The sequence below is a fragment of the Desarmillaria tabescens genome (assembly GCF_030435595.1).
Source record: "Desarmillaria tabescens strain CCBAS 213 chromosome Unknown EV420scaffold_16, whole genome shotgun sequence".
Taxonomy (NCBI): Eukaryota; Fungi; Basidiomycota; class Agaricomycetes; order Agaricales; family Physalacriaceae; genus Desarmillaria; species Desarmillaria tabescens.
The window spans coordinates 159596-186186 of record NW_026848315.1 but is presented as its reverse complement, the minus strand read 5'-3'; the positions used below and the strand labels follow the sequence as shown (position 1 = coordinate 186186).

Genomic DNA, 26591 nt, shown 5'->3' with positions numbered 1-26591 from the left:
GAGTCTCTACCCAAGTTGGCCGACAACTTCAACATGAACATTATCTCGAACACGATCCGAAATTGTGATAACTGGCTGGGATACACCTATCTGTGTCTGTAAGCTATCTTCTATTTAAAATGTCTCTTCTATTGACTTCATCCTCTCAGTTTCGTGCAAATACGCTTTGCTCACTGGGTCTCGGTACGTATGGTGTTGGTGTCAGCTATCGGGATGACGATATGAAAGAACCCACAAAACCTGTCATCATCTTTGTTCCTCACGGAAAATAGTTCCTCGCCATCGACAATCTGTTTATTAACAGCGCTATTTATAGCAAACCAGACAGGCCCCTTAACGTCGAGGTTGCAGGTTCATCTTGACCATTTGCAGGACGAAGGATTGACGGAGACATTAAAGATGGGTATTGGGTATTTCCACGAGGCAATGGATTCGTTGGGTGCGGTATGGTCGATTCTCGGTGCTAGTGACATGCTCATCATAATGGGTGTGCAGTATTACGAAGGAAAGCAGCATCGATACATCGACTATCTCAATACGGATGTCCTGCAAATAATGGGCCGAGATACGATGAAACGCGTCCTCACGTGGCAACAGACGAGGAGGGACTTAGAAGAAATTCTTGGCGAAGAGTCTTTCCATTGAGAAACATCTTATTCACTTGCTACGCGACCACTTCATGGTGCAGATTGTGATGAAAAATATCAAGAGGAAGCAAGATGCTATGGTAGGATTCTTTACCTCTCGTGATGCTGAGCTGACTCTTTACCAAGATACTTCACCCTACTCCTTTTCCTTGTCTTTCAGTTTTCCCGGTTCTACCCCTGTTTGATTTTCGATGGATATGTAAAGAGCTACATAGTATATCGTTGTGTAGCGTGGGTTTTCGTGATCAAGCAGCCTTTATACCTAGCATCATCAGTGTGAACCCTTCATAAGAGCAGTCCTTCGCACCCTCCCAGGTAGGCATGATAACCACTTGGTTTAAGAAGAGCTAGTACAATGTGTACTCAAACAAGAATATTCCGACACTTTTTAGTAACATTCAGGTCCTCTAACTGACTCGCTTCATATCTATTGGTAATTTCCAACACCGACACTTTCTCAAACCTTTCCCTTGGCAGTCTTCGCCCGACAACCCAACATTGGAACATCCATTTATTAGCACAAATCAGTGTGTATGTGCCTTCAGGTATCGGGTACTCATGGGTGGCCGTGATGTTGAATGCATGTTCCATCCCATCCTTGCCTTTAACAATCAACTCCCCACGTCGATCACGCCCTTCCACAACAGCCAACCCCCGCACCAGCCCCTTTTCAATGCACCCCGCACCACACGAGTCTTCATCCATCTTATTCCAATCAACGTCGATGTTGGAGTAAGGATATGCAGGCAGAGACTTCGTCATAACCTGGTCCCATGATGGTCTCCATTTTCTGCCTGCATTGCCTGGTTCAGAATACAAGCAGAACAACATTCCCCGAACCCCCGCATGCCTCGAATTCACGAGTGCTGTCCATGCGTCCTCGAGAGACTCGCTCTCGTAGTATGCCGGTATTGTGTTGGACTGCAGACGAAATGCCAGTCCCGCAACTTTGTCCACTGGGTTGGTCGACACCCGATTCTGCATGCTCTTCAGTGCCACAAACACACCAGTATACGACATGCCACTCATAGACTGCAGCTGCTCGTGAAACCTGGTCAGTAGCGGAGTCTCATACTTCCCGTGATTACACTCGGCTTGCAGTGGTCCATCTGGTGTGTCCCCAGCAATTACCCTGCTGCTGCCAACCTCCTGTAGTGTCCATGCACGTCTAAACCAACACTTATCACTATCCAAGTCGCCCTCCTTCAAACTCAAAGGCCGACCCAGCCCACTCAAATAAATCACCACACTGCTCCGATGATACACTGCTCCAATGGTGGGCACATCCAGCTTCCACTCATCCCTGCGCATGTCCTCCCCCAGTCCGCCCTCCTGTCTCAAACAGAGAACGTCCAACCACCCATATTCCACTTGAAGATTGAGCATCTCAATGCGGACAAGGTTGAGGCTAGTGTCCTTCGGGATAGGAACAGGCCATTCATATCTGTTGATGGGTGTCTGCACATCGACACGATCCTTCTCATCTACCCATGCATGAGATATCGGCCGAAGCATCCCGGGCCACTTCCACTTCCAGTCACCACAAGAGGAGCTTCCGAGTCCTGTGCACCACCATGGCACCACCCGATTGCTGTACAGATCCCACACGCGTCGAGGTTGCAACATTGGATTGATGATCCGGTTACCAACGAGTGCTTTCCGTCGCATCTCCCGGTCCGCCTCTTCCCATTTACGCAATGTGTCTCGTGTAGTGCTCCAGTTGCGGGTGTACCATATTTGGCGGAGGCGGCCATATGCCATGCCAAGGTCGTAGTTGTTTTCGATGCACTCTTCGAGAAGGGAGGAGAGAGATGGTGTCAGGGTGTGTGATGTTCTGAGTGTGGTGTTGAGTTGATCCAAGAGGCCTCGAACGCCGAGGGTAGCACAGGGAGTGTCAGCAAGGCGGGATGATATCACAGGCTTTCTACCAGTGTGCGCCCGTTGCTTTGGAACGACGATTGACGATTTGGGTTGGCCAGTCTCAGTGAAGGCGGAGATCGTAACTTTGGGAAGAGAGATTTCCTGGAAATGTTATTAATTTCCCCTCTGTGTGTTTCCCGACTGACATACCTTTCGTCGACGGCGGTGTTTATCAATACCAGACCTAGTATTTCTCATTTTTCTAGGCTCAGAAGGGCACGTAGGTCGAGTGAGTGCTAAACGAAAAGGTGTTTGCCTCGAGGCATCACAACTTGCAAATCACAGCCCAAATACCCCCTGGTTGTTGTGTGTAAATAGCATGATAGAAGTCTTCGTTCTGTCAAGCTCTTAAATGCTTTCCCGCATGGATCAACTTATTTCACATAAATCGAAGACGTTTGCTTGGGAACTGCGGACAAGTTCATTTTGCAAGGCTGCGATCCCAGCAGATACGTCGGGAGAGTGGGTGGTGTACACCTCTACGGCGTCTAAGGGAAATCGAGATTAGCAGCCATGGCGCTTGTCATTTTTGGTCGTAGTTGTCAGGTGTTTTGGCCGCTTCTATAACATTCGTGTTCCTAACAGTACACAATCCTCAGGCCTCAGCATTCGTCCCGAGCGTCACGGTAGGATAATAGTAGATAATTTGAGTCCATCTATACAGAACTAGAACCACGCTGCTAGTAAGGACACGACGCCCCAGACTCATTCGGCACGAATGCCTTTACCGATGGGGAAACGAGAAGTTGCGTCGTACAGCATACACGGTGATGAGACGCCACTGAAGTCAAAATTAGATGAAGAGAGCGGTGGATCTGATAAAACCCATACCTGATATCCAACAGCTCATTACTTCCGAACTATGGAGTCGGCGGACGCGATAGCGAAATCTACAACAGGATCGTCGCATGTGTTCAACAATTCATGCGATGTCTCTCCTTCCTGTGGAGAATGGGGTTACCTAAAGAAATGATTAGTAGGCCGAACACACTATCTGGGAGAAAAACTCACGATCATATCCCGTAGTACGGATATCATACCGTGCCAGTCCACCACCGCTTCTGACGCCCTGCTTGGAATACAGCCCCTGGTCTACGAGATGATCACGGGAAGCAGTGCCAGTTTCATCATTGAATGTCGGATGTACTGGATGCCAGAAAATGTAGGAGATGGGAAGGTAGAGGTCCGATAGTAAATAACGGTTCATTGAGCATCATCGAGAGCTCCTTTGATGTTGACGATTAGTTGGGAGGCTCGTACGTTCGTAGTGGGAGGATCGTTAGAGGCTTTTACAGGCTGAGTTTGCTGTGGAGTGGTGGAGTGGCGTTTCTTCGTTTGCTTGGTGCCGGTGATGTCCTAGAGGCTGCTGTGGTGATGAAGGAAAGAAGACAGACAGCTACACGGTGGAGGAGAGTGCCTGGGTAGGGTAGATGCGATAGTGCAATAGAAACAGCTGCGACTCTGTTTGCAGGTGCTCGGTGTTGGTAAGGCTCGCAGGCGGTTCGTCCGACTATCGTGTACGACCGAGGAAGGCGATGCGATGAAGGTTATGTCCAAATTGTGAACGGATGTCTTCCCGGTGATTTTGCTGGTGTAGCACGCTGAAGATAGCAAGAAGTTCGCGATTTCAACCGTTCTGGTGATGATAGTCGGAGCGTGAGAACGTCTGAGTATGCACTGCCGTCTGAGAGCTCGACGCGATAGCGGCATCCCTTCAGTCTGACACGTACTAAGTATTCTGACAAATCTTTATAGCTTTACCCTCGGGTTGCACCTCGTCACTCAATGATGGCAATCCCAAAAGGAGCCATCGGAAGCTCTCGTATTCCATGGGATATTTTCTGAACTGCTCTAGATGCAGCCTGCTGATGGCCTGCGGCGGTGGTAGGAGATGAAGGATTAACAAATGCTGCAAAACATACGCTCGAGAGCTTCGATAAGCCCTCTATAAGAATGCTCCCCCCATAGTTTGTTACATGATGAAACGTCGGAGTGACGGATGAAACGGATGATGGAGAGGTGTTCGGGAGTCGGGAAAATATGATATATGGAAGGAGAGCGTCCTGTCCCCAGTCGGAATCATGGTCGACGCAGATGGAGAATACCCGCCAGTGGAGGAAGAGTAGATTATGGGGCCAAGGAGAAGAGTCCAGTCAGATTCAACATCGGTAAGTCGACTGCGAGTGGAGTGCGCCCTGATCAGATGTATGTTGACCGATACAAGCTTGCTAAATATTCGGGATAGCATTGATGGTCCGCCATAGTTTTGGAGACGTTTTTGGGGGAGCGGGGAGTGAGGGTTGGATCATGATAGCTGCACAGTGTAGGAAGACATAGATGTGATGAGCAACGGACGTTGATGTAGCCTTCTCAATCTTGGAGAGGTGGCTGGTATAGATGGTCTACTAACGATTACCGTGCTGAGAGAGCAGCACCACGGTGCACGCCTGCTATTCCTGCAGCTAATACTTTGGATTCGCTGGATGTCATTATCCGGATGAGATGCTAACCGGGGTGAAATTTCGACAAAGGTAGCGGTGGATCTAACAATAATCATACCTGATATCGATGATGGACTAAGCCTGACCCACGCCAGCTTCCCCAGAAACCAAATTCTGCATTACTTTGTTCAGGCTAATCTCTGCTCTTGGCGCACCTCCCGAAATCTGTGGCGTATCCATATAGAGACGCTGCCGTTGAGTCCATTGTCGAAGAGGCTGGTTCTTGTCGGAGTGCGTTCTCTCTCCATTTGTTGCTCTCGTGGCGCTGACGCGAGGTGGTGCCTAGCAACGCGTAGGGAGAAAGGGAAGAAGAGAATAAGATGACGTCTATATGCCGTATTGTTGTGTCTGAGGTTGTGTCTGCAGACGTCGGAGAGCAACGGACTCGGTGCTAGTCCTCTCATCAAGACAAAGTGGTGTAAGCCCGGCTACGCCAACCACTCAGAAACCAAATCTCTGCGATACTTCGCTCAGGCTAATCTCCCGTATCCATGCAGACTGTGAGAGCCACTAAGGGGTCCCCGAGAGACTGGTTCTTGAAATTTCATGCCGGAGTGCGTTCTCTCTCCGTCTCGGGGCGCTGACGCGAAGTGGGGCCAATCGACGCGTAGGAAGAGGTAGAACAGAACAGAGATCGGGAAGACGCTGCACAATGTTAGCGTGGTGTTGGTGTTGGTGTTGGTGTTGTTACCGGCACAAGGTCCCAATAAGGAACGGCCGGGCCCACAGCCCTGACATGGCGAACCATGTGCTGTGGCCACGAAGGCTCATACCGTTGTGATCACGCTTTTGAGTGTGTCGCGCGGAGTAGAGACTCTTCATGGGGTACCCAAAAAAATCATTCACGAATAATATAACGGTACGGTACTAAAACTGCGGAAAACGTTGAATACATATTTAGCGAGAGCTCCAACTATTTTCATATCATCTGCTCCCAGTAGGACGTGTATTACTTCAAAACCAGACGCCGTCGATTTCAACAGATTCGCAAAATGGCCGGTGGCAATTAGGAAAACGGATTTAAAGAAATCAGATCGCAAATCTTCCAAGGATTGTGATCCGTCGCAGTACAACAAAGCGTGCACTTCATCTTCAACTTCCGATAGGTAGAAGCGGCATAAACACTGGGAATGAGGGACAGGTGGACGACGGCGTTCAGCCCATCGTAGAACCTCAACGGCGAGAGTATGCGATGATGTCGGCAGTCGGACTAAGGCTTTGCTATGTGCAGGAATAGGTACATTCAGGTCGTGGTTAGGAAGAAACGATCGAAGCAGGGTACGAACTTGAAGGCAGGCCTGTTTGACTTTGGTGACGTCACACTTCTTCCCACTTCTTCTTCCAACGATCCTCACGGCGAACGATTTCTCTTCTCACTTTATAAAATTCTGACCTTTCCCTGCAGCTGAGTGTCAAACACTCGAGATCAAGGTCAATTTCCCCGCGATGGACGCGCAATAAAAATAGATGGTTAACGAACGGAAGATTGGGCTCTGGAGACGGAGATGAGAACTCTTCTCATAGTGCAGGTTATGCCGTCCGTGTCTTCTGTGTTCTTCTCCCTCTCACGTTGAGGTACGGGTTGGTGCTAAAACGATGGTCCTTTGTTCGGCAAGGAAGCTATCATCGGTGTCGACGGCTGGTGCAAAGGGAAGGGAGTGTTGAAAAGGTGACAAGAGCGCTCTTGGGTCCTGGGATGGTATATCTCCCTACTTTCACCCACATACAACCGTACTCACACTTGCTGTAGCCTGGTCTTATCCGCCCATTTCAACACGACTGTCACTTCCTCTGAAGGGTACCCACCACGCATCACTCATTAGTGAACGGCAGCGAACGCATGAAGCATCTTCCGAGCAAGATTGTGGTTGCGGGATGATTTTGATTCCAGGCGGAGTATCGCCGTTTACTGAGGCACGTTTTCAGTGGCGAGGAGTATCCGTTTGTGCAGGAGGATGGTAAGGGGAGCGGGGGAATCTAAGATCTTTCTCTGCGACCACTGTCGGTTCTCACTCTCGCTCCGCCTCTTACCCACGCCAATCATGACGACCTCTCAACACCACACGAAAGACTCTCTCTTCTCAAAAAAAATTGTCACCGATGTCTAGGCTGGATTCGACACATGTATCGCTTGCAACGAGTTGGCGGGGGTGCTAAGGGCATCTTCTGGCAGGCTGCATAGGCCGTTTTGGGATAATCAACTCATGCTAGGTGTCTATTTCCCTAGTACATGGCTTCTTTTTCTTTCCCCAGCATTAATCTATGTTCTGACCTTTTTTTATACACCTACAGGTCTGTTTCCCCTCAAAAATCCATTATCTCTCGGAATAGTCCTTCTTCTCGACGTCTTCGACTACTTGCAATAATACGGAATTTATTTGAATGCCTCAGTTTTGACGGAAATCTTGTTCTCGACGCGGTCGTTTACGTCTTTCAGTCTGTAATAGGTAGCAAGTTACTCCTCGTACCTCGTGCACCTCGCTAGTAAGACCTCTCTTCAACACTGTACAGCGGTTCAATAACATCCCCTCTTTAGCGTGGACTCGTTAGCATGCGGAGTTACATTCATGCCCCAAGTACAATCATGCCGTGCACCTATACTGTAAGTCTATCTCGCTTGTCTCTTCATAAATCCGACTAATCCATGCCTAGCCTTCAACGTTGGGACAACAGATGCTTCAGGATAAGCGCAGCCGCATAGAAGAGACCTGCTGGTTATTACACGGTATTTACTCGCATGTAAAGCACGTACTTATATCAGGAATCTAACTTATAATACTTGAGCACAAGACAATGTGAGAAAAAGATGATGCATTCACAGGACAAAATACGTACAGACGATCCAGCTAGCCTGCATGCGCTCTCTCCCTAGCCCTTCGACTGCTCATTCTTCAATCTGTGCTATACGCCGACTCGCGCGTTGGAAATCAGGGTCGTTGACAGATAATCTCGTTGCGGGCACCGAGGGGATACGTGTCATATGGTCATATTTGAGACGAAGTACGGGGGTGGTATGCAGACACTCCGAACGGATACTTCAAACACTTTCACTCCCAGCCCGTCTATTGATCCATCCACCAAAACTACCCGACAGCATCCTCTGCCCTCAGAACGCTGATATCAAATACCCCAAACCTCGGTTTGCAGGGTCTCGACGACAATGCTTGCGCATGGACGTTGTTGATGGAGCATTATTACGCATGGAAAAGGAGCAGCTGGTGGTGACGAGGGAGTCGCATGTAGGGGCGGATTCTAGAGCTGCAGACGCTCAAAACACAATCCCGAATCCTGCCCCGCTCTTGCTATCTTTCCCAACCAAACGCGTCTTCCAATCCGCCATAGCAAGGCCAGATTGCGTTCCTTCCATCTGTCATTTTCGTACCCACACATCTTTACTCGAAAGACTTGTAGTGACGCGCAGAGTGAACTCGGTAGGGTGGGGAATGACAGGTGAGGGTTGGTTACGGCGGAATTTCTACCGAGCAAGTAATCTAATCTAGCTTGCGAGTCGCTTCATAGTCAGGTTGGGAGAGATGTCGAGGAATTCTCAAAGGCGATACCAGAATGCAAGTGCGTAAACTGGGCCATCACCTTGACTAGTTGGTGGACGATGTAGAGTGTATAGTCCTGCGATAATTTTGGACCCGGCTGCTTAATGTAAATTAGAACGATGAGTGAAGGAAGTGTGAAAAACCTCGTACCATCCTGAAATCGACGTTTTCACGCGGGATGGGATATACCAGTATCTCCAAATATACTCCCAGCAGTCGCCCCCACCACCTCGGTGTTTCACAAACCTAAAGATTGAGCCTCGTTGTTCATATTCGCGGCGATATCCAATGACGGTCCACAGGAGGAAGACCCCTCTTGAAGGTTAACGATTAGTCCGGAGGCTCATATGTTCGTGGTAGAAGGATTTGTCCGAGTTTACTATGTGCTGGTGGTGTATGGGAGTTTCGTCGTTGACTCGGTGAGGGTAGCATAGCTTTTGGGATGCGTAAAGGATGATGGCTGCGCGGTGTCCGGGGAAGGGTAGAGGTGATTGACTAGATGAGATCTTGTAATGCAGTGATAGAAATAAACTGGGAGTAGCACCCTGCGCACGATCAAAACTCGCGCAGACCTCCCCACTAGACCCCATATGTAGACGAAACGCGCTAGAGTGCCTCCTCAGTTCCTTCGCTGGTTTGCTGGAAGAATCCGGCTTGAACATCAAAGGTGGACTCGGCACCAAGTAGCTTGTGAATCGAGACAAAGGTGGTGAAGAGAACGGGGGAGAGGGAGGGAGGAGGGACTGGCTGCATCGAGAGCATGAGTGACCACTGATGAGATGGGCGTCGCAAGCAGCTTTGCGGCAATGTCCGAAAGCGGCAGCGACCACCTTGGCTACGTACTATTTCTTTGAGTCCTGCAATTTCGCTTCAACAACCTCAAAACATAATATCTATTTTCCTCTGAACAACTGTGAGTCTCAAATCCACTCTGTGCCTATGTTATCGAGGATGATGTACCATTTGACGCGTCTTTCACCAGCCTAATCCACTTTGAACCAGCAGAAAGCGATACTCTACCACTCTGGACCCTGGAAGACGCGTCGCCTCATTGACGAGAGTCGGGCTGTGCTACCGATACAACAACCTGAGTTCCATGTGTCTGAAAGCGACTTTCCCAAGTCTCTCAAATCCATTCTGCACACTTTCGCGTCAATCTCGAGGAAACCAGGACGGGATGGTTCGACAGAGGAAGGATCATATTCCCTTGACGTGCGAATCCCTGTTCGCGCACAATATCAGCAGCCCGCAAGTCTACCATGCAACGGGGAACTCGTCTAGCCCTTCTGAACGTTTTGCCAGATTTCCGATTTTCACAGCACTGGAAATTTTACGCCTGATTGGATCTTCCTATCCTCAGCATCCGGCCGTTGGACTCTGGAATTCTACACCCACAGGGTCGAGACGACAACGAACGAGTATCTATACGATGGCTACCGACCGGTTTTATTCACCCCACTTTTCCTTCTCCTCTCTCCTCTCCCTCATTCTCTCGCTCTCATGTCCTCCCAGACGTCTTTTCCCCTTCTTTGGGCTCTTCTTCAACGAGCTCTTCTGATCGTTGTACGCGTCCTTGATGCTGGCGAAGTCGATGGACGTGATCTTCTGATTGCCATCACCCGCCTTTCCCGACTTAGGCTTTTTGCCTTCCATGATAACAACGACAACGGCATCGAGCTCACTGAGCTTCACGGTGAGCTCATCATATTTCCTACCTATTCTTGTGTTTCTTATGTTTCTGATGTTCTTTAAAGTTTAGCGTTGCTTTTTGGCCTCAAGGTTATCACGGCGTCATGACTCGTTGACCAACAGGCACCACGACTTATCTTGTGAAGGTGAGCGAATCCTTCGATTTTGTTAACAACCACCTAACCTGCCCTTTTTCTAGATCTAATGTTGTTTTTAGGCCTAGCATGTTACAGGAACTAGCTCAGTTTCAGAATGGTACATAAGCCAGGCAATCCCAATTCATTCATACTGTTTATCTACTCGTTTTATCAGGATCTATCAATGATGATTTACGATGCGGGCACGGGGATGGTCTCTACCTCTCAAGATGACGTGCTGAGTTAAAAAAATTAAATTAAACAAGCACAGCTTAGATGAGAACGATGTCCGTAGACTGCAAGATACGGTGAGCTCGTGCATTTTCTCACCTACATGTCACTCACTAATGTTTTACAGGCTTTTGAGCTTATATGATGTCGAGAATAGGGTGCAATACATTTTGTGGATCTGGTCGGCCGATCATTCATTGTTCGAAGCGACTCCTGGGAGGAGTTATTTGCATCGCAGCGTGCACCTTTGAAAGAGTCACATCCAGCCATTCTCAGTATTACTACGGCCCCATTCCTCTCTGGTTCTCACTGCAGACCTATAGTCTGCATTCCCTCGCAGAGACCGAGAACAGCACACCTACTTCACTGACTAGTCGCATCAATGCACGAGTCGTGTCATCCAACCACCCCCCAAGACGTGTACAAATATGGGGCAGACCGACAATAGGTGATAGAAGAGGTCAACCTATAACGAGCGAGCAGTTCTCTCAACTCGTCAGTCTGTCGAAGAAGAGTACCGACTATGGCGCTGAAGCTGAGGCTGAAGCTATGGTGGATCCCAATATGGAGTGGAAGGATATGACAGGTCGGTGTTGCGAGGTTTTTAATGAAGGGGAACAGGAGGACATGGGTTTGAAATTAGAGATAGGTCGGACGATGGCGATGGCGATGGCGATGGCGATGGCGATGCGGCGAGGCTACACCTGAGAAAGGCAGCAGTACGGATTTTCGCAATCAACAAACCTTTATATCTGGCAGTGGCGGTGTGTACCCTTCATAAGAGCAGTCCCTCGCACCCTCAGGTAGGTATGATAACGACTCGGTTTAAGAAGAGCTAGTACAATATGTACTTAAACAAGACTATACCGACACTTTTCACTAATATTCATTAACCGCCTCCATTCATCTTTACCGGGAATTTGCAACACTGACACTTTCTCAAACCTTTTCCCTGGCAGTCTTCGGCCGACAACGCAAAATTGGGACAACCAACTACCAGCGCAAATCAGTGTGTATGTGTCGTCAGGTATCGGGTACTGGTGGGTGGCTGTGATGTTGGATGTATGTTCTGTCCCACCCGCGTCTTGAACAATCAGCTCCCCCCATCGATCACTGCTTCCTTCCACAACAGCCAACCCCCACACCAACCCCTTTTCAATGCACTTCGCATTACACGAGTCTTTACCTATCTCCTCTTTCCGACCAACGTTGAGGTCGGAGTACCAGTGATCTGCGGGCAGAGGCTTCGTCATAAGCTGGTCCCACGATGGTCTCCACTGTTTTGTGCCTGCATTGCCCGGTTCAGGATACATGAACAACAACCCCCGAATCTCCGCACGCATCGAATTGACGAGTGCTGTCCATGCGTCCTCGAGAGACTCGCTCTCATAGTATGCTGGTATCATCTCGGAGTCCAGAAGAAATGCCAGTCCCGCGACTTTGTCCACCGGGTTGGTCGACACCCGCATCTGCATCTCCTTCAGCACATCAAATATAGTACCGTACGCGACATCATCCCCAGACTGCAGCTGCCTGTGAAACCTGGTCAGTAGCTCAGTCTCATACTTCCCATCCTTATGCTTGGCATGCATCGGTCCATGTGGCGTGTCCCCAGCAATCACCCTGTACCTGGCCCTGCCAACCTCCTGTAGCGTCCATGCACGTCTAAACCAGTACCGATCACTGTCCAAGTCGCCATCCTTCAAACTCAAAGGCCGACCCAGCCCACTCAAGTACCACACCACCTTGGCCTTATGATACACTGCTCCGATGGTGGGCACATCCAGCTTCCACTCTTCCGCACGCATATCCTCCTGCTGTCCACCCACCTGTCTCAAACAGAGAACATCCAACCATGTATACTCCACTTGAAGATTGAGCATCTCAATGCGGATCAGCTTGAGGCTGGTGTCTTTCGGGATGGGAACGGGCCATTCGTGTCCGTTTATGGGTGTCCACACATCGACACGATTCTCCTCGTCCATCCATGCATGCGATATTGGCCGAAGCCTCAATGTCCAGTGCTCGGTTATGCCTGTGCACCACCATGGCACCACCCGATTACTGTACAGATCCCAGACTCGTCGAGGTGGCAACCTTGTTTCGACGATCCGGTTACCGACGAGTGCTTTCCATCGCATCTTTCGGTCCTTCTTTTCCCATTCGCGCAGTATGTATCGTATAGTGCTCCAGCTGCGGGTGTACCATATCCGGCGGAGGCGGCCATATGCCATGCCAAAGTCGTAGTTGTTTGCAATGCACTCTTTAAGAAGGGAGGAGAGGGATCTAGTGAGAGTGTGTGATGTTCCCAGTGTGATGTTGAGTTGATCCAAGAGGCCCTGAACACCGAGGGTAGCACAGGGAGTGTCAGCGAGGCGGGATGATATCACAGGCATTCTACCGGTGTACGCCCGTTGCAATGGAACGACGATTGACGATTCCTCTTGGCCCGTCTCAGTGTAGGCGGAGATGATGACTTTAGGAAGAGAGATTCTCTGGGAATGTTATTAATCCCCCCTCTGTTTGTTTCCTGACTGACGTACCTTTCGTGGAAGCCAAGATTTATCAGCATCAGACACACCATTTCTCATTTTTCTAGGCTTAGAATGGCAAACAGATCGAGGGAGCGCCAAACGAAAAGGTGTTTGCCTCGAGGCATCACAGCTTGCAAGTCACAGCCCAAATCCTCCCAGGCTGTTGTGTGTAAATAACGTGATAGAAGTCTTCATTCTCTCCAGCTCATAAATGCTTTCCCACATGGATTAACTTAGTTCCATTAAATCAAAGACGTTAGCTTGGAGACTGGGGACAAGTTCATTTTGCAAGGCCGCGATCCCAATAGATACGTCAGGGGAATGGTGGTGTACACCTCTGCGGCATCTAAGGGAAATCGAGATTAGCAGTCATGGCGCCTATCATATTTGGTCCAAGTTGTCGGGTGCTTTGGGCGCTTCCCTGTTCCTCACAAACACCATCATTCGTCTCGAACATAGCATAAGTCTCTTAAGAACATCCCGCCATATCCAACAAAAATGAACCTTATATTTGAAGTCAATGTTATTGAACCAGTAAATAATCCGAATCCATCTACATACTATGAGACGCCACTGAAGCCAAAATCAGATGAAGATAGCAGTAAGTTTGACAAGGGTCATACCTGATATCTGATAGTTCAGTACCGTCGAACGACGCACGATGGACTCGGCGGACATGATAGTAAACTCTACGACAGGATCGTATGCGATCAGCTACCTCCTCTTCTCCTTCCTGGGGAAATGGTTTTGCCTATAAAATGGTTAGTATGCCGAACACTATCTGAGAGAAAAACTCACGGTCATATCCCGTAGTGCAGATACCGTGCCAGTCAACCACCGCTTTAGTAGACTCTGATGGTACAGCCATGGGTGTACGATATCGTCACGGGCAGTTTCACCGTTGAGGTTGAGATTGCCGTGTCGGGTGTACTGGATGCCAGAAGATATGGGAGATGGGAAGGAGGAGGTCCGATAGTAGATGACGGTTCATTAAGCATCGAGTGGACTTGGAGCTCCTTTGATGTTGACGGTTAGTTGAGAGGCTCGTATGTTTGTGGTGGGAGGATCGTCAAAGGACTTTAAGTTTTACAGGTTGAGTTTACTCTGCAGTGGTGTAGCGGCATTTCTTCGTTTCTTGGTGATGTCCTAGAGTCTGCTGTGGTGATGAAGGAAAAAAAGACAGACAGCTACACAGTGGAGGAGAGTGCCTGGGTAGGGTAGATGCGATAGTGCAATGTAAACAACTGAGAGTCTGTTTGCAGGTGCTCGGCGCTGGCGAGGCTCGCACGCGGTTCGTCCGACTATCGTGTCCGACTGAGGAAAGCGATGTGATGAAGGCTGCATCTGAATTGTGAACGGATGTCTTCCCGGTGATTTTGGTGGTGTAGCACCTACTGAAGATAGCAAGTTCGCGATTTCGACCATTCTGGTGATGATAGTCAGAGCGTAGGAACATCTGAGTATGCACTGCCATCCTAATTAGAGCTCGAGCTGCTCGACCCAATCGCATCCCTTCAGTCTGACGCGTACTAAGTATTCCGACAACTCTTTATAGCTTTACCCTCGGGTTGCACCTCGTCATTCAATAGCAATCCCAAAATGAGCCATCGGAAGCTCTCGTATTCCGTGGGACATTCTCCGAACTGCTCTAGATGCAGCCTGCTGATGGCCTGCGGCAGTGGTAGGAGATGAAGGACTGAGAAATGATGTAAAACATACACTCAAGAGCTTCAATAAGCCCTCTATGAGAATGCTCCTCCCATAGTTTGTTACACGATGAAACATCGGAGTGACGAACGACACGGATGATGGAGACATGTTCGAGAGTCGGGAAGATATGATGTACGGAAGGAGAACATCCTGTCCCCAGTCGGAATCACGGTCGACGTGGATGGAGGGTCGCAGGAAGAGTAGATTATGGGATTGAGGAGAAGAGTCCAGAATCCAGTCAGATTGAACATCGAGAAGGGCTAGTGGTAAGTCGACTGCGAGTGGGTACGCCCTGATCAGATGTATGTTGACCAATACAAGCTATATTCGGGACTATAGCAATGATGTTTCGCCATAGTTTGGAGATGACATTACAATCTTCGCCAATGCCAATTGATATATCCTCCTCACCACGGAGGGATAGCTCTGGCCATAAGAGTCGCTCGTGAGTTTGAAGATACTGAGAAGCGATGCGTCGTTCACGACGCATGATCCTGGATTTATCAGGGTGGAGGTATCGCTGCCGATAATCGAAATAACAACGAATGCATGCCGTTAGTTACAGCAGGCAAGTCGCTGGAGCACAGATCGAATGGAATTAATCGATGAGGACAACGGGGGTGCTCCGCCCTTCATCGGAAGTCACTTGGGTAGGCTTGTTAGCGTTGGATATAATGGACATTCATGATCAGCTCACCGAATGATTCCCAAGCCTATGTACGTCGTTATAGTTGACAATGAAGCGACGAGGAAACAACGAGTCTTTTAAGCATGCATCAGATTATATTGCATACGCAAACCCGAGGACTTTTACATACCTTAAACTCCAGTATCAGACAATCTTGCCATGAAGTCATCCCTATCCATATGATTTGTATCTGCAGGCCAGCTCTCGGGTCTGTCGCAACGTATTCCTACGACTCTGCCAGAAATCAGCTCCACAGCACACACCTGCTATTCCCGCATCTAATACTTTGGATTTGCAGGATGTCGTTATCCGGATGGGACGCTAACCGGGGTGAAATTTTTGACAAAGGTAGCGGTGGATGTAAGAATAATCATACCTGGTATCGAAGACGGCCTAAGCCTAGCCCACGCCAACCACCTCAGAAACCAAATCCACGCGCTACTTTGCTCAGCTTAATCTCATCCTTTGGCGAATGCTCCCGAAATCCATGCTGTATTGCTGCCATGAGGTTAAGTCTATTGTCGAAGTTGTCGGAGTGTGTTCTCTCTTCGTTTCTTGCTCTCGTGGAGCTGACGCGAGGTGGGGCCAATCGACACGTAGGGGAAGGGAGAAGACGGTAGATATCAGGAAAAAATAAGAAGACGTTGCATGGTGTGAACGTGGTTAGGAAGAAACGATTGCAGCGGGCTTGTTTGATTTTAGTGACGTCATCTTCCTACTTCTTCCAACGATTCAGGATTTGAGACTCACGGCGAGTGATTTTACTTCTCGCTTTATAAAATTCTAACCTTTCCCTGAAGCTGACTGCCAAACACTCGAGACCAAGGTCAATTACCCCGCGACGGACGCGTAGTAAAAAAAATAGACGTCAGGAAGATTCTGATTTCTGAAGACGAACTCTTCTCATAGTGCAAGTTCCTGCCGTCCGTGTCTTCTGTGTTCTTCTCCCTCTCACGTTGAGGTCCGAGATTGGTGCTCAAACAATGGTCCTTTTTTCGGCAAGGAAGCCGTCATCGATGTCGACGACTGGTGCGAAGGGAAGGGAGTGTCGAAAAGGTGACAAGAGCGCCCTTGGGTCCTGAGATATCGAGACGCTATGTCTCCCTTCTTTCTCCTCCGTTCAGCCGTACTCACACTTGCTGTATCCCGCTCTTATCCGCCCAACTCAGCACGGCTGCCACTTCCCTTGAAGGGTACCCACCACGCATCACTCGATAGTGGACGGCAGCCAATGCATGGTACGTGCTGCTAATTAATGACCATCTTACTCGATCCTCACGGTAACTTCATCCGGCCCAGTTGCATCCCTCCAGTCTGACGTTACTCTCCTTTCCTTGACCTTGACGTCGACCGGATAACCGATGGCTGCACCTCGTCTCAAGGACTAGTACTCAAGTAATCAGATCTTCAGTTCAGATTCCAGTGCTGGATCCCTACGCTTCATAACATCCCACATGTCCGCCACCATGTTTCCACAACACTCCATCCACTTTCGCCACCATCAGTCAATCAGGCACTTTCCTTTCATGACTAGGCTATGATCACCCATTATCAGCTAATGCTGCGACGAAAACGATTTCACCATTCTTGACTGGTCACATTGATCCACAAGGCGCATCATTCGAGAACTGGTGAACAAGTCGAAGAGGAGTACCGACTATGACATTGAGGACGAGACAGCATTGGATCCTGATATAGAACAGAGGGATGCAGAGGTTGCCGACGAGTTGAGGTTTCAATGAAGAGGGACAAAAGGAAGAGGAAGAAGAGGGGTCTAGAATCAGAAATGGTCGGACGACGACAACAACGAAGAGGGCGGGAACGGCTATGCTGCTGAAACCGGCGAAGAGATACTCGACATTAGTGGCGAATCTTCAAAATCTCCCAAATCCAAGGCCGACAAAGATGTCTCCACGACAGCTCGCCGTGGTGTATCCAGGCCGAGTTACTTCTCCACCCTCAGCTCCGAGTTGGACCTTTGTCGCTGCAAAAACCCACTCATAGAGCTCTTCGACTATCACCGCTTTCGTATCACGACGAAATTATTTAAAAACCGCTACGTGATGCGGCAACGTTGAGGATGCAGTATATGGGCATGAGCTGGGGATCGTCAGATGAAAGTTCGTTCATACACCATTCTCAGGCTTCGCCACGTCCGGAGCAAGCTTTCCCCCATTTCCTCGTAACCGATGAGCTCATTTTTCTTTGCATGCCTTCCGGCACTGGAAAGGTATGCTTCTTAGAACACATCCTGATCATGTCGCTGACAATTCCTTCATTCTTAGAGCCAAATCTGAACGGGGCATCCAAGTATCGTGATGAGACTACCGGTACTCTCGATCTCGGCGCGTTCAAAGTCATGTATGTCGCTCCTATGAAAGTATCGGACCAAGGGATGGTTACGCTATCAAAAGTGGGAGAACTCACGGATGACTCTCATGGCGGCCCAACATATTGTCGAATATAATCATACCATCTCTGTCCCCACTTTTGTTGTCTGAACATTCTCTGCCATCCCCATTGCACTGGAACTCCAAAAGCCAAGATCTTGCACTCATTCAAGATACACTTTCTCAGAATGAGGTTGTAAACCAGGTCACGATGTATACCTCTACGTTGGCCGGCGTTTTTGGTATAGGGAATGGATTCGCCAGCATCTTTTCTGGGGATAACTGGACAGAAGACGCGACAGTCGGGGATGAGCCAACATACGAGGTCGACGAACCAAGCTGGCCGACCTTGACCGGAACAGACGGTTCTGAAGCTCGCAGAGAGGGCTGTCCTTCCAGAGCTCGTAGAGGTTCTGAAATGACTTCCTATTTCGACGCTTCGTACCGAGCTCAGCAATAGTTCATCGGAGTTAGGTGAACAAGCAGTACCAGTGACGAACGAAATTCTCGGTCAGGCTAACTCTAGTTTTCGTGCACTTGTGAAAAAAAGAGACAACAAAAACGGCGGAATTTCTGAGGAACACGGAAAGTGGAGAAGGAGATGATTAATCCGTTCATCGAAGCTGACGGTGGTACACGGGAGATTCTGACTGAAGCCAACAACATCAAGTTTTCGGTTTTCTCTTTCCTTTTGATTTCAATATCCATCACGCCGATATGTTGTAGGAAGATTGTTCTCTGGTGAAGGAGCTGTTCATGGATGGATCTGTTCAGGTCCTCGTGTGCACTGCGATGCGTCAATCTATCAGCCCATACGGTCGTCATGAAATCTGGACAAGTGTTATTCTATCTTCACAGGATGTGCTCTAAACACTTGGACCAGGTCGACCGCAGTATGATACATACGGCGAAGCATTATCATTACCTCCTAGCTCCAGGACCTGAGCAAGCTCAACCAAAATCTGTCTATCGAGTCTTAGTTTGTATCCAGGTCGGTTGGCAACCTCAATGCGGAAATTGTCTTGGGCACGATCCGAAATTGCAATACCTGGCTGAGATACACTTATATGTAGGCTATCCTGTATCTCAAAATGTATCTTCTGTTGATTGATCATTTTTCAGTTTCGTGCAAATACTTCGCTCGGCGGGTTTGTACGTACAATGTTGGTATCAATTATCAGGATGACAATGTCGAAGCCAGCCGTTGTTAGATACGCACCCTACCGTTAGACTCTAAAATTCCACAAAATTGAAACCACAACGAACAGGTATCTATACGATGGCCTACCGACCGGCTTTACTCATCCCCCTCTCTCATCTCCCTCTCTCATCCCCCTCATCCTCTCGCTCTCATGTCCTCGAGACGTCTTTTCCCCTTCCTTGGGCTCTTCTTCAACGAGCTCTTCTGGTTGTTGTACGCGTCTTTGATGCTAGCGAAGTCGATGGACGTGATCTTCTGATCGCCATCACCCGCCTTTCTCGACTTAGGCTTTTTGCCCTCCACAATGACAACGACAACAGCGTCGAGCTCACTGAGCTCCACGGTGAGCTCGTCATATTCCCTACCTATTCTTGTGTTTCTGATGCTCTTCAAGGTTTAGCGTTGCTGTTTCGACCCCAAGCTTATCACGGCGTCGTGACTCGTTGACCGACAGGTTCCACGGCATATCTCGTGAGGGTGAGCAAATACTTGGTTCGTTAGCAACCACCTAACCTACACTTTTTCTATATCTAATGTTGTTTTTAGGCCTACTGTTTTACGGGAGCTAGCTCAGTTTCAGAATGGTAAGCCAGGCAATCCCAGTTCATTCGCACTGTCTATTTACTCATTTTATCAAAATCTAAGAATGATGATTTACGATGCGGTTATGGGATAATCTCCGCCTCTGAAGACAACGGTGCTGAGTTAAAAAAAACTAAACAGGCGCAGTTTAGATGAGAACGATATCCGTAGACTGCAACATACGGCGAGCCTGTACATTTTCTCACCTACGTGTCATTTCCTAATGTTTTACAGGCTTTCGAGCTTATATGACGTCGAGACTAGGGTGCAATACATTATGTGGATCTGGTCGGCAAATCCTTCATTGTTTGAGGCGGCTCCTGGGAGGAATTATTTGGAGCACAGCCTGCACCTTCGAAAGAGTCACACCCAGTATAACTACGGCCCCATTCCTCTCTTACCGCAGACCAGTCTGCACTCCCTCGCAGAGACTGAGAGCTGGATGGCGCACCTACTTTACTTTACTGGTCGCATCTATGCACGAGTCGTGTCATCCGAGGACTCCCCCAGGACGTGGATAAATATGCAGCAGACCGACAATAGGTAATAGAAGAGGTCGACCGATAACGAGCGAGCAGTTCTCTGGACTCGTCAGTCCGTCGAAGAAGGGTACTGACTATGGCGCTGAAGCGAATGCCAATATGGAGTGGAAGGATATGACAGGTCGGTGTTGCGAGGTTTTTGACGAAGAAGAACAGGAGGACAAGGGTTTGAAATCAGAGATGAGTCGGATGATGGCAATGGCGATGTGGCGAGGCTACACCTGAGAAAGGCAGTAGCATGGGTTTTCACAATCAACAAACCTTTATACCTAGCAGTGACTGCGTGTACCCTTCATAAGAGTAGTCCTTCGCACCCTCTCAGGTAGGTATGATAACAACTCGATTGAAGAATAGCTAGTACAATATGTACTTAAACAAGAATATACCGACACATTTCACTATTATACATGAACCACCAGTGTTTTTCTTCATTGAGAATTTTCAACAGCGACACTTTCTCAAACCTTTTCCCTGGCAGTCTTCGGCCGACAATGCAATATGGGGAACTATCAGTGCAAAACAGTGTGTATGTGTCGTCAGGTATCGGGTACTTGTGGGTGGCTGTGATGTTGAACGCATGTTCTGTCCCACCCGCGTCTTTAACGATCAACTCTCCGCGTCGATCACTCCCTTCCACAACAGCCAACCCTCGCACCAACACCTTTTCAATGCACTCCGTATAACACCAGTCTTCATTCATCTCCTCATTCCGATTAATGTCGATCTGGAACATTCCACCTGCGGACAGAGGCTTCGTCATAAGCTGGTCCCACGATGGTCTCCATTTTGTGCCTGCATTGCCCGGTTCAGGATACAAAAACAAAACACTCCGACGCCACGCAACCATCGAATTGACAAGTGCTGTCCATGCATCCTCGAGAGACTCACTCTCATAGTATGCCGGTATCGGATTGGACCCCAGAACAAATGCCAGTCCCGCGACTTTGTCCACCGGGTTGGTCGACACCCGATTCCCCATGATCTTCAGCGCCGTAAACACAGCAGAAGGATAGAAACCGACAGAGTGCAGCTGGCTGTGAAACCTGGTCAGTAGCTCAGTCTCATACTTCCCATCCTCATCCATTGGCTTGGCATGCATTGGCCCATCCAGCGTGTCCCCAGCAATTGTTCTATAGATGCCAACTTCCTGTAGCGTCCACGCACGTCTAAACCAAGACCGATCACTCTCCAAGTCGCCGTCCTTCAGACTCAAAGGCCGACCCAGCCCACTCAAGTAAATCACCACACTGGACGATCGATACACGTTTCCGATGGTGGGCACATCCAGCTTCCACTCTTCCACACGCATTTCCTCCCGCTGTCCACCCACCTGTCTCAAACAGAGAACATCCAACCATGCATACTCCACTCCAAGATTGATATTGAGTATTTCAATGCGGATCAGCTTGAGGCTGGCATCTTTCGGGAGGGGAACGGGCCATTCGTATTCATTGATGGGTGTCGACACGCTGACACGATCCGTCTCATCCACCCAAGCGTGCGATATCGGTGTAAGCCTCAACCTCCAGTTGTAAGCAGGGATGCCTGTGCACCACCATGGCACCACCCGGTTACTATACAGATCCCACACACGTCGAGGTGGCAAGCTTGGTTCGACGATCCGGTTACCAACGAGTGCTTTCCGTCGCATCTTTCGGTCCTCCTTTTCCCATTTGCGCAATGTGTCTCGTATCGTGCTCCAGTGGCGAGTGTACCATATCCGGCGGAGGCGGCCATATACCATGCCAAAGTCGTAGTTGCTTGCAATGCACTCTTTAAGAAGGGAGGAGAGAGACCTAGTGAGAGTGTATGATGTTCCGAGTGTGGTGTTGAGTTGATCCAAGAGGCCCTGAATGCCGAGGGTAGCGCAGGGAGTGTCAGCGAGGTGGGATGATATCACAGGCCATCTGCCGGTGTACGCCCGTTGTAATGGAACGACGATCGACGATTCGGGTTGGCCCGTCTCAGTGAAGGCGGAGATGGTGACTTCAGGAAGAGAGATTTCCTGGAAATATTATTAATCTCCCTCTGTTTGTTTGCCCACTGACTAACCTTTGGTTCAAACCAAGGTCTATCAGGAGATGCATCAGAAGGCGATGAATCTTTACTTGTCCGGGAAGTCAAAAAGACAGGGCGTATGCGTTTCCAAACCGACATCACACCGCCGGAAAGTGGTTGGACCTTGCCAGACAGTGCTAAGGTCGTCGTAATGAGTACTGAAATCGAGAAGGATTAATGATACATACTATTTCCCAATTTCTACGCTTAGAAGGGCACGCAGGTCGAGGGAGTACCAAACGAAAAGCTGTCTACCTTGATGCATCACAACTTGCAAGCCACAGCCCGAATCTTCCCAGGCTGTTGTGTGTAAAAATAACGTGATAGAAGTCTTCGTTCTATCAAGCTTCAAATAAATGCTTTCCCGCATGGATTAACTTAGTTCACATAAATCGAAGACCTTAGCTTGGAGACTTGGGGAGGGATTCGTAATCCTCTGGGATCCAAGGACGCGATCCTAGTAGATACATCGGGGGAGTGGTGGTGTACACCTCTACGGCATCTAAGGGAAATCGAGATTAGCAGTCATGGCGCCTATCATATTTGGTCCAAGTTGTCAGGTGCTTTGGGCGCTTCCCTGTTCCTCGCAAACGCCATCATTCGTCTCGAACATAGCAAAAGTCTCTTAAAAACATCCCGCCATATCTAACAGAAAATCATCCATATTTGAAGTCGGCGTTCCATTGAAAGAGTAAATAATCCGAGTCCATCTACTACAGAACTAGAACCGCGCTATGGGACTGGTAAAGATACGATGCTCCAGGCTCGCTCCGCACGAATGTCTTTAACGATGGAGAACATGTTGTGTGGTACAGCATACACGGTGATGAGATCTAGATGCTACCGAGGTCAAAATCAGATGAAGATAGTAGTAAGTTTGACAAGGGTCATGCCTGACATCCGATAGTTCAGTACCGTCGAACGATGGACTCGGCGGACGTCGTAGGAAAATCTACGACAGGATCGTATGTGATCAGCTACCTCTCCTTCCTGCGAAGATGGCTTTGCCTAAGAAAATGATTAGTATGCCGAACACTATCTGAGAGAAAAACTCACGGACATAATCCCATAGTACAGATACCAGCAATTTGACTCCAGATACCGTGCCAGCCCACCACGCTTCAGTAGACTCGAAGATACAGCTACGAGGCTCCGAGATGGTCGCGGACAACAGTGCCAGTTTCACCATTGAGTGTCGGGTATACTGAATGCCAGAAAATATGGGAGATGGGAAGGATGAGGTCTGATGGTAGATGTCGTTCATTGAGCATCGAGTGGACTTGGGGCTCGGAGGGGTGTTCCTTTGATGTTAACGATTAGTCCAGAGACTCGTACGTTCGTGACAGGAAGATCATTAGAGGCATTTACAGGCTGAGTTTGCTCTGCAGTGATGCAGTGGCGTTTCTTCATTTGCTTGTTGATGGTAACGTAGCTAGGGTTCGTAGGGTTCGGTGGAGCAGGATACCGGGCGTTTGTCCTAGAGTCTGCTGTGGTGGATGAGGGGGAAAAAGACAAACGGTGGAGGAGAGTGCCTAAGCAGGGTAGATGCGATAGGGCAATGGAAACAACTACGAGTCTCTTTGGGAGTGAAGCAAGGTAGCGGCTAGCCGAGAGCTCAGGCGCCTGGTGTCGGTGATGGCTCGCAGGCGGTTCGTCCGACTATCGTTCCCACCATTCGTTTGTATTGCTGGGCAGTTCGACTGAGGAAGGCGGTGCGATGAAGGCTACGTCTGAATTGTGTACAGATTTCTTCCCAGTGATTTTGCTGGTGTAGCACCTGCTGAAGATAGCAAATTCGCGATTTCGACCGTTCTGGTGATGATAGTGGGAGCGTGAGAACGTCTGATCGTCTTAGAGCACAGTCTGATCGCATCCTTCAGTTTGACGCGTGCAAAGTATTCCGACAACACTTATACTAATAGCTTTACTCCCGGGCTGCACCTCGTCACTCAACGGCTCTCGAAACTTAGGTCCTACAGATTCGCAACATCCGACATCTCTAACCCCTTCTTTCCCACAACGGCACATCCAACCGTGACATGCATTCATCAATAGATACAGAACATCTAGTATAGGCGGAGGTAATCGTTCGCACCCGCATTTTAAGCATGAAAGCAGACTTCAAAAACGCAATGCAATGCTTTGGACACCCCTACACGTTTATACCTGCTTCCTTGAATAATGCGTCTCCTTTACCGGTGATAATGGTATAATATAAGCCACCTTGTTTGATACCGCCTAAGATATGTGCATAGCAAAACAATAATCGAGTTCAATTCGAAGCTATCCTGTCCAGAGTGTATAGCACCTCCTCTCTGGATATCGCAGGGGCCGCCCTGAACAGAGCCGGTGTACCTTCCAGGGCGGCGTGGAAGATAAGGCGGGCGACTACTTCTCCCTGAAATAAAAATCAGAAATGCGAGAATTCGCGGCATATTTATGCGTACCAAGTCCACGACAATAGCCACTACAATCAACCTGTAACAAATGGGGTAAATAGGCTTGCTCTGTTCGTCACATATAGACACACCATATCACTATCCATGTAATGCGCTCCATCGCCGAATTATTTAGATGCTCATGAATGGCGTCCAACTGTCCCATATGTTCAAAGATTGCACCAGAAGACAGCAAAGCAGACTCACGAAATCGCTCGCGATACCTAGCTTCTCGTTGCAGGACCTGTACACGGCCCTTTAATTTCCATATATTCCCGTACCGCATCATAGAGTTCCTTCAAGCTCGCTTCATCCCAGAACAGCTCCGGCACGTCAAGCACATTGGAAACCTAAGTTGATATCCCGCCTCAGCTTGAACAAGCCGACCTGTAAGCTTCAGCGCTTCGTTCCGCCGCAGTTGTAAAGCCCCCGATTCAGCGAGTTGCTTAGGGTATGGAGAGCGTGGAAGGCGATGAGAGTACTCGTTGTGCGTTGGTCTCAGTAGTGTGCGAGAAGGGTGGATTGGGCGAGAGCGTGAGCGATAGGACAGCTTGAGGAGGTGAGAGCGTGATTTAAGCGCTAGGTGGTATAAGCTATACGGGTGAATGGTACCTGAGAAATGACTTACTGAAGAAGTCATTGTATATTCGAGGGTAGGCAATATGAGGGTCGTGCTGATACTGGATAAGTTGGATGTTCACTGCAACATAGAATGACGGATGAACATACGGTGAAATGGCACTCCTCGATCTCCCAATCGTCTTCTGCGATCTTCCTAGTCATGATTTTGGCGTTTTCAATATCTTCTAGTATGTTCCTTTCTTGCCCTTCGTCCAAGCCAAAGAACACCGCTACACCGTACTCAAAAAACACGACCTCAGCTACATCCTCGGCATGAGTTGGTTGCGCTGGCGGCCTTGCGAACCGGATCTCAGGTGACTCTCGTTCTCGCTCTGTATCTGAATATGTTGTACGCTCCGCCTCGGACGTCTCCACTTCATAAGCTCCACGCGTCATAACTGGTGATGATGAGATGTAGCCGTCACGATTGGGTGATGAAGAATGCGCTCTGTCGTTGGTAAAATACGTTCCTTGATATCCGTTTTCCTCTGCTTCTGAGAGACGAGTCAGTATGTTCATACCGGCGTCGCCGCTGGCGAATGCAGAGGATCGAATGTTTGAGCTAGGTCCGTATCCCGGCAAGAGAGGTAAATGGTACATCTGCATACGATGAGCCCTGTATTCAGGTCTTGATCATTGCTACGCACCGCATACATGGCCTCATCGAAGATACGAGGAGAAACGTTGTGTTCGCGCTTCAAATACGACGCCAGGAGCTTCATGTTGAATACTTCTGCGACGCAGTACGCCGTCAATCGTTTGTACCCAGCTCGATGCCGCTGCTCCTTTGACATTCGCTCCGCCTCGCTCTTATATTCTCGCACCTTGACACCTGCATCTGTCTCGTAACCTAATGTCAAGTCTTCATCGTCCTCGGCTGGGAACGGTTTCGTCTGCGGTGCCGACGGTAGGACAACAAGCTTCTGTGATGTTTTCGAAGTTCGTTGAACCTTGGCAGCACTAGAGACAGAGGCTCGCCGGGCCTTGCTGTGGCCCTCGACACCAGAGCCTAAGGTCCCGAGACGATTGGGTCTAGCGAGTCGCGCAGTTCCTTTGGATGTCGACGGCAGGCGTAGCTGGGACATGATGGGGATGATGACGTCATCTCTAGGACCCTTTCTCTTATGTAAGAGAGCCGCCCTCTTCCCGCC

At 49.1% G+C, this 26591-nt stretch overlaps 10 protein-coding genes across 10 annotated transcripts; 5 read left to right on the top strand and 5 right to left on the bottom strand.

The window, feature by feature from the left end:
* Nucleotides 1–33: 33 nt before the first annotated feature.
* EV420DRAFT_1479439 (uncharacterized protein) lies at nt 34–645 on the top strand (the record flags this gene model as incomplete). Its single annotated transcript, XM_060469577.1, has 3 exons — nt 34–98; nt 150–183; nt 373–645. The coding sequence occupies 3 exons, from the start codon at nt 34–36 to the stop codon at nt 643–645; spliced, it is 372 nt and encodes a 123-aa protein (XP_060330997.1).
* Nucleotides 646–1010: 365 nt separating this feature from the next.
* Nucleotides 1011–2549, bottom strand: EV420DRAFT_1308249 (uncharacterized protein; the record flags this gene model as incomplete). The annotated part of the gene is made up of 1 exon (XM_060468520.1): nt 1011–2549. The coding sequence occupies exon 1, from the start codon at nt 2406–2408 to the stop codon at nt 1011–1013; it is 1398 nt and encodes a 465-aa protein (XP_060330996.1). The 5' UTR covers nt 2409–2549.
* A 3361-nt stretch (nt 2550–5910) lies between these two features.
* Nucleotides 5911–6264, bottom strand: EV420DRAFT_1270179 (uncharacterized protein; the record flags this gene model as incomplete). Its single annotated transcript, XM_060467553.1, has 1 exon — nt 5911–6264. A coding segment is annotated over one exon (354 nt), but the record flags the coding sequence as incomplete, so codon positions are not given.
* Nucleotides 6265–9443: 3179 nt separating this feature from the next.
* Nucleotides 9444–10252, top strand: EV420DRAFT_1540280 (uncharacterized protein). Its single transcript, XM_060473074.1, has 2 exons — nt 9444–9532; nt 9602–10252. The coding sequence occupies exon 2, from the start codon at nt 9716–9718 to the stop codon at nt 10175–10177; it is 462 nt and encodes a 153-aa protein (XP_060330994.1). The 5' UTR covers nt 9444–9532; nt 9602–9715; the 3' UTR covers nt 10178–10252.
* A 277-nt stretch (nt 10253–10529) lies between these two features.
* Nucleotides 10530–11439, top strand: EV420DRAFT_329976 (uncharacterized protein). Its single transcript, XM_060481726.1, has 2 exons — nt 10530–10753; nt 10804–11439. Exon 2 carries the CDS (start codon nt 10818–10820, stop codon nt 11382–11384), a length of 567 nt encoding a protein of 188 aa, XP_060330993.1. The 5' UTR covers nt 10530–10753; nt 10804–10817; the 3' UTR covers nt 11385–11439.
* A 50-nt stretch (nt 11440–11489) lies between these two features.
* Nucleotides 11490–13150, bottom strand: EV420DRAFT_1333889 (uncharacterized protein). The gene has a single exon (XM_060468843.1). The coding sequence runs from the start codon at nt 13070–13072 to the stop codon at nt 11528–11530; it is 1545 nt and encodes a 514-aa protein (XP_060330992.1). The 5' UTR covers nt 13073–13150; the 3' UTR covers nt 11490–11527.
* Nucleotides 13151–17865: 4715 nt separating this feature from the next.
* Nucleotides 17866–18075, top strand: EV420DRAFT_1270055 (uncharacterized protein; the record flags this gene model as incomplete). The annotated part of the gene is made up of 1 exon (XM_060467540.1): nt 17866–18075. The coding sequence occupies one exon, from the start codon at nt 17866–17868 to the stop codon at nt 18073–18075; it is 210 nt and encodes a 69-aa protein (XP_060330991.1).
* Nucleotides 18076–19277: 1202 nt separating this feature from the next.
* Nucleotides 19278–20548, top strand: EV420DRAFT_1479433 (uncharacterized protein; the record flags this gene model as incomplete). The annotated part of the gene is made up of 5 exons (XM_060469576.1): nt 19278–19542; nt 19654–19676; nt 19746–19783; nt 20016–20324; nt 20377–20548. The coding sequence occupies 5 exons, from the start codon at nt 19278–19280 to the stop codon at nt 20546–20548; spliced, it is 807 nt and encodes a 268-aa protein (XP_060330990.1).
* Nucleotides 20549–20693: 145 nt separating this feature from the next.
* Nucleotides 20694–22865, bottom strand: EV420DRAFT_1763839 (uncharacterized protein; the record flags this gene model as incomplete). Its single annotated transcript, XM_060480757.1, has 3 exons — nt 22570–22865; nt 22376–22518; nt 20694–22328 (listed from the first exon to the last, which is right to left on the bottom strand). The coding sequence occupies exons 2-3, from the start codon at nt 22478–22480 to the stop codon at nt 20694–20696; spliced, it is 1740 nt and encodes a 579-aa protein (XP_060330989.1). The 5' UTR covers nt 22481–22518; nt 22570–22865.
* A 1489-nt stretch (nt 22866–24354) lies between these two features.
* On the bottom strand, nt 24355–26586 carry EV420DRAFT_1540237 (DUF155-domain-containing protein). The gene is made up of 9 exons (XM_060473073.1): nt 26088–26586; nt 25549–26040; nt 25448–25493; nt 25199–25398; nt 25070–25169; nt 25027–25043; nt 24912–24976; nt 24829–24859; nt 24355–24779 (listed from the first exon to the last, which is right to left on the bottom strand). The coding sequence occupies exons 1-9, from the start codon at nt 26523–26525 to the stop codon at nt 24654–24656; spliced, it is 1515 nt and encodes a 504-aa protein (XP_060330988.1). The 5' UTR covers nt 26526–26586; the 3' UTR covers nt 24355–24653.
* Between the last annotated feature and the right edge of the window lie 5 nt (nt 26587–26591).